Source organism: Brassica napus, chromosome C5, assembly GCF_020379485.1.
Source record: "Brassica napus cultivar Da-Ae chromosome C5, Da-Ae, whole genome shotgun sequence".
Lineage (NCBI taxonomy): Eukaryota > Viridiplantae > Streptophyta > Magnoliopsida > Brassicales > Brassicaceae > Brassica > Brassica napus.
Genome location: NC_063448.1, coordinates 14,729,772 through 14,736,705, shown reverse-complemented (window position 1 = coordinate 14,736,705; position 6,934 = coordinate 14,729,772). Strand labels below are relative to the sequence as shown.

The 6,934-nt window shown below is 37.7% G+C and overlaps 1 protein-coding gene across 2 annotated transcripts; it reads right to left on the bottom strand.

Moving 5' to 3' along the window:
- Positions 1-2,088: 2,088 nt before the first annotated feature.
- LOC106400621 lies at positions 2,089-6,636 on the bottom strand. 2 transcript variants are annotated; one of them, XM_013840977.3, is made up of 10 exons: positions 6,270-6,636; positions 6,084-6,202; positions 5,571-6,015; positions 5,389-5,504; positions 4,148-5,318; positions 3,880-4,068; positions 3,585-3,812; positions 3,176-3,497; positions 2,910-3,093; positions 2,089-2,833 (listed from the first exon to the last, which is right to left on the bottom strand). In XM_013840977.3, exons 1-10 carry the CDS (start codon positions 6,447-6,449, stop codon positions 2,377-2,379), a joined length of 3,411 nt encoding a protein of 1,136 aa, XP_013696431.2. In that variant the 5' UTR covers positions 6,450-6,636; the 3' UTR covers positions 2,089-2,376. The 2 variants fall into 2 exon arrangements, with proteins under 2 accessions (XP_013696431.2, XP_013696432.2); XM_013840978.3 differs by having other exon boundaries at positions 2,910-3,090.
- Positions 6,637-6,934: the final 298 nt, after the last annotated feature.

The following is a 6,934-nucleotide window of genomic DNA, read 5'->3' as shown; positions in this document are numbered from 1 at the left end:
AAATAGCACATTTATAGCACTCAAAAACTAAAATGACCAAAATAGCACCTTTTTAAATTTATCCTTTGAAAATTTTAATTTTTTTATTTTTCAAAATTTGAAATCTTATCCCAAAACCTCATTTCTCAACTTTAAACCCTAAACCCTAAACTCTAAACCCTAAACCATAAACCCTAAACCCTAAACTCTAAACCCTAAACCCTAAACTCTAAACCTTAAACCCTAAACCCTAAACCCTAAAATCTAAACCCTAAACTCTAAACTCTAAACCCTAAACCCTAAATCCTAAACCCCATCCTTTAACTCTAAACCCTAAATTTGTGACTTTTGATAAAACATTAAGTGCTATTTTTGTGACTTTTGACCTTGAGCGCTAATTTGGGAACATAAACTTGATTTAGTGCTATTTTTGTCTTTTTCTCTTTCTTTATTTTCTCTTATATTTAATTTCATTTTATTTATAACCATTTTTTTCCAAAAAAAAAATTTGAGACTTATTTATTATTTTATTTATAAATATTATTACATTAACCATTTTATAACTTGCAATTTTGTTTGTTTTTACGAGAAATTATATCATATATAGATATCTATTTGAAGCATTTTACAGAAAATTATATCTAATGGTTTTATCTGCATCTTTAAAACTTGTAATCTAGAAGTCATGCAACTAATTAAGCTCTAGTCAAACTAGGCCTGTCCAATATGGTAAAACCGAACCATACCGAACCGAACCGAACCGAAATAGACAATATGGTATGGTTTTGGTATATATCATATAAACCGAATGGATATGATTTTATAAAAACCGTAGGATTTGGATATGGTTTGGTTTATAACCGATTAAACCGAATAAACCGAACAAAACCGATCAAAAGTAAAAACATGTAAATATGTACATATTTTATAACGTCACATGAAAAATATATTTGTTATATAAATTATTCTTTTGTTAATAATTATTACCATATTTTTCTAGTAATAAAGAATAATAATTTGAAAAACACTTAAAATATAATTAAATAACAATTCATCGTAACTGAGGATTTTTATTTTCTTAGTCTTCTTCTTTTAATCTTTTTGTTTTCTTTTATCATTGATTAAATTGAAGTGAAGGTTATAAATTTGATAGGTAATAACTAGAAAAAATTCTTCACAATTTTTTTCTTATTTATAAACGAACAGAGTTTCACTCGACGAAGCATGACTTTGATGAACACTAAATATGGAAGAGTGAAAACATTTTCTTTCATACTTCTCTTTTGTTTTTTATTTTTATTTTCAAAATTTCGAGCTTTGATTTTAGTTCTAGATTTGATTATTTCATTTGAAGGTATAAGCGTTTTTATTTTTTTGTTCTTTTATTTGAAAATATAATATATTTTTATTAAATGACTGCGATGACAATATGACTCTAAAATTTATATAATATGATCCCAAACTAAATAATTATGTTTTGGTATAAAACCGAATAAACCGAAAACCGGCGGTATATAAACCGAACCGAACCAAAGTAAATATGGATTTAGAATGGTAATTATATTTTACTAACCGAAATACCGAAAAACCGAAAAAACCGAACTGAAACCGAATCGATATCTGGATTGAACACCCCTAAGTCAAACCATTGGAACAATAAGATTTGTACATTTTTTTGGGAGAAATTTCATAGGATAACATTTTAAAATTTTTGTCATGAAAATAGCATTCAATGAAAAAAATAACTAAAATAAATAGAGTTAACGGATAGAATTTTGAGATATTGTTTTAAATTTTAAAAAATTAAAAATTAAAATTTTCAAATAAAAAATGTTATTTTGGTACAAAAACTTAAAAAAATGTTATCAGAGAGAATTGCTTCTTCTTTTTTTTGTATCTAATTGATTTATTTTTTTTTTTTTGAAATAAATAAGCAATTCCCCATTTTCATGATCTTCCTAACGTAATCTCACTGAACAAAGTAATTCAAACTTGTCAATGATCCCATCAATAATTTAATAAACTATGTCCAAAACTTAATCACGAATCCCTGTAAATTACTTGTGGTCCACGAAAAAGAGAGAATAAAGCAACACATAAATAAATTGATAAATTTGAAAGCAAGCAATTTAACATTAGCCCCGTTATATACAACGTTTCAGAATACAACACAATTAACAAAGCTATTCCAACACTTCATTCATTCGTACACTACACACTAAAGAGGGAGAAGAAGACCCAATTCAAAGCCGTTTTTGTTTTTACAAATCAGCATGTATGCATTATTGCATCATTATCAAATCATAAAGCAGGCTTATTATCACATTACGTGTTATTATAATCATATATATATATATACATACAAATAGCTATACAATGTTACCAGAGTGGGTGCTTTCAAAGCTGCATGAGATGAGCCAACCATGGACCATGAACTCTGACCGAGACACAAGCCACGACTCCAAGAACTCGACCGGTCTCTAAAACCCTCTCTTTCAAACCACCACCACTTCCTCCTCCAACTCCCACTTTCTTCATCTCTCTTTCCACCAACCTCTTCCCGCTTTCACCGTTCCCAGCCAATAAAACTCCTCTCAGTGCTTTGTATATACAACCAGTAACCCTCTCGTACACTGTGTTACCTTCTTCCAAGCTCTTCCTCAATAATCCTCTCATCATCAGCTTCTTCCTCTCTTCTCCTTCTTCTTCACTCATCGTTGTCTCAACAATCTCCATCAACCCTGCTTCCTCCTTCCCATCTAACAGATCCAACAGCTTCTTTGCCATGCTTTCTGTTTCGCTTTCGCTCTTCACCACTCTCTCACTCGCTAGCATTTGTCGCCAAATGAGCAAGCTGGGGAACACAAAGATCATTAATCAGGTAAGAGTGTCTATAATGAGTCTTTGAGATATATAACCATCATTCATACCTTGTGGTTACAACAGTTATCTTCTGAATCTCAGCTTGAGTCCCCCTCAAGCGAGAGAGGTTGAGCAGAAACGTTTCTGGCAAAACTTGTAGAGTTAAACCAGACACCTGACTCACCAGCTTCAACAATCCAAGCCTCACTTTCAAATCAACTCTCTCCCCCTTGCATTCTAACACTTGACCTTCTGAAACCAAACCATATGTAAACATAAGTTCTGTAAATCTAAGAAAATGAATTTGCATTAATCAAAGGCGACAATTAGAAACCTGCAATGTCCGTAACAGTTGACTGTGATGCTGTATTGGCTGTGGATAGAAAGGTTCCACCCGTTTTGAGAGAGATTCCCAAGGAGGAGGATCTCTCAACCACATTCAAAGCTGAAAGCATGTTGGTGTGCTCTTCCCACTCGTCTTTGCAAGACGAGAGAGTCGATATCCACCTCCGTGTCGCTGGTAGTGAATCGTAGGCTTGTGTGGAAGGTCCATAACGCTTCTCAAAAGCTTGTGTGAGGTAATCAAAGCCTGCTGGCCCTTTCAAGAAGGGTTTCATCATTGTTATGCGCCCAAGGCCTATCTCTCGCTTAAGCTCCTGTTAAGTGGACAAAGCAAAACAAATTTTATTTTTCTTTCCAAAGCTAATAATGATGAAGAGAGAAAATAGATTGTGGATACAGACCTGAATCTGCCCAAGAATGAAGCGGATCCCCTTGACTATCGCAACAGCATGGAGGTTACCAGACTCATCTTTAGCTTGACACAACCTGTGAAGTTCCTCGAGTAAACTCTGGTGGGTGCTTTCATTGTCACGGTCATTAACTGGAGCCGAGAGTTTCCGAAGAGTAGCTAATGCAAACTCAAGCATCTTTCCAAGGTAATCAATATCCAAGGTGCCAGAGTTAAGCAACTGCCAATAAAAGAAGAAAATGAGAACCACACATCTTAATATAAGGACCAGAAGAGAAGAAGCAAACCTGTGAGAGAAGATCTAGATCAATAGTTTCAGTTATTTCTACTTTCCAGCTATCTGGCACCATTTGGCAAAGTTCGTCTCTCACTTCTCTCATAAGGTTGGAGATGCAGCTATAGTCTGGCTCCTCCAGTTTCATTGATTCCATCACACTATCCCAGAAAGCTTTCTCCATAGTCTCCTTTACCTTCCTCTGCATCACACATTTAAAAAAACAAACAAATGCTGAGAACCTTGTGATTAAGTTTACTTCAATGCAAGGGATAACAAACCTTTAGACTGTCCTCTTCATCCTTGACACTGGATCCACCGGGTAACTTGAAATTCAAATCGTGCAGAAGCTCGTTGACAATCAACTCATTCTGTTTTGCAACCTCGTCAACAGTTTCATTACCAACTCTTGAGGAACCAGATGAGGGTGGAGTATCATCCTTAAATAAAGAACGGACAACACCTTTTGATCCTCCAACACCTACACTATCTTTACTTGAACTAGCCACAGACTGAACTGGAGATGAAGTTGAGTTGGGAGAAAAGAAACACGCGAGCTGATGAGCCATAGGGCTTCCATTCTCCTTGGCCTCAAAGTACTTTGATCGTGTCTCCGACAAGGCACTCTCCATGCGCTCAACTCCTGCGTTTCCACTCAAGTGCCGTACCTTCTCCGTTAGAAGTTCTTGGTCTTGTGTTACCTGGATCTGAATGGCTTTCTTGTCATGAGTGAGCATAACGTCATCCCCTTCTGGAGTAATCTTGCATTTCTGAATCATGGAAAGCTCAAGCTGACAAGCTGCTCTTACCAAGTCATCTTCCAACAACCGAGCATCCTTAACTTTCCAAATCACAAACGAATTCAAAAACGCACACCACGCCTTATCAAACAAGTCCAACTGAGACCTCAACGTCCGAAGCTTTGATTCCCCCAGAGACAGCTTCACAGGACCTTCTTTGATAACTTTTATCAATAACTTAAACTCCTTCACAAACCCCTTCGCTGAGTCATTGAGAGCAGCCTCTTGATCGCCTTGACCGTTGAAGACAGCGTCTGGATGACCGAGTATCATAAAAGCAGAAAGAACAACTCTGACAGGATACCTAGACATCTTCGGAGATGTCGTCACAGCCACGCTCCTACCAGGAGTAACTTTCTTTCCTTTTCTGATCCTCGGCGTCATCTTTCTCCTTGGAGTAGCAACTCTTCTGAGAAGGTGATCAATGTTATCCATTATCGACGGTTGAGAAGCAGCGGTGGTAATATTCTTAGAAGCTTCTAAGCGAAGTTGAAGGCGATCAAGCAACGAGTTAACAGCTCTAAGAGTAGCAGGCGACTCTATTAGCACCGCAAGCTGCTCAAACGGTAATGACTCATTGATCTTCAAAGCATCATAGGCTTTAGCCAAGTCCAAGGTTGTCTTCTTCTGACTCACAAAGCACCTCCAACACCTGAGAAGTCAACTTCTAAGAGAGACCAATTAAAAGAAACAGAGGATTGAGTAATGTTTTTATAACTTACCTTGAGAGCTTTCTAGAGAGAAGATCACCATCTTCCTGCATCATATCGCAGTAAAGACTAATCGAATCACGCTGTCTTCTCCTCTGACGAAGAAACTCCGACCTATGTCTCTTTGCCTGAATTGTCAAAACATAAGAATCAAAGAGAAACAGAAGCTTGTGTACATATAAATAGCTTATTACCCTTTGTAGCTTGTCTTCAAGTTTGTCCCTCATTTTACTCCTCTCCATCTCACGCTGATTAGAAACAGAGTTGGCAACGTGGCGCACTTGCTGGACACGAGCACGTGCCTTCTTCTTCTCGGCTTCAAGCAACCCCAGCCGTTTCTTCTCAGCAGCCACACGTTTCTGATTGATCGAAGCGCGTACTCTCTCTTTATACTTGCTCTCTCTCGCCATCCTCCTCATCATCGACTGAGACGTCCTCTCCTTCGCCGACGCCCGTTTCTGATGGGACGCCTTGAGGATCCTCATCCTGTTGGCTTCAGCCTTCTGGACGCGAGACTCCACTTGAGTCCCAAGCTTCACGCGTTCCCTCTCGGAGCGAATCTCCACGCTCGTCTTCGCCGCTTGTCTTAACTCGTCGAGCCTCGCTAGACGCGTCTGCGCTTTAGCAAGAATCTCCAATCTGTAATATTAAGAACACACAATCAGACAAGGATCAAAGTGAAAGACTTTTAACTTTTACACTTTTACCTCTTTTGTTCAGCGGCGAGGAGCCTCGCCTCGATTCGTTGGCCAAGCTCTTCATCGCACGATCGTGATGGGCTTCTGGGCTTCGCACGAGCCTTTCTCACAACGTTGTGATAGAATTGCTTCACCACGTACATACAAGATTCAAATTAAAATCTTTAACTTAATCGGCTAAGAAAGAAACAAAACCTGTCTACGAAGATGGGCATGGAGAAGCTTGTCTTCGATATCTTGAGCGCAAGGTACTGTCTTGTTACTTGATTCGGACAAAAGCCTCTCACGAATCCTCCGTGGAACTCTCGTCGTCACCGCCGGTGGAACCTCCGTCGCGATTTCAATAGCGATCGCTTCTCCTCGATCTCTCTCCATTAGTGACCGATCTCGATCAGAACAACAACAACAACAAAAAGTGATTTTTCAGCGAAGAATTTGAGTTGCTTTGTGTTTCTTCTTACAGGGAAAAAGAGATTCGGTTTTTGTTTTAATTAACAAAAAAAAAAAAGAAAAACAAAAGGCTGTTTGGTCACAAACCGATGCCTTGTCGATCGAAACTATTAAAGCGTATTTGTTTGTCATTCAAAAGTTATCTCAAAACTCGACACGTCAGCGTAGAACCTAACCGTGTTTCAATTTATTATGAATGGACGATAGTACCCTTTTGTTGTAGGGGAATTTCTGACGCCACCTACTTCTCGAAATGATTTGATTGCTTCTTCTAAAATTATTAATGTGACTATGCGAGTATAATGCTTACAAAAGATTAAGAATATAAATAGTAATATTATTTTTTACCCACATTCTCGCATGATCTTTAAGCGGCAAAATAAAATAAAATAAAATAATCGACAGGTAAT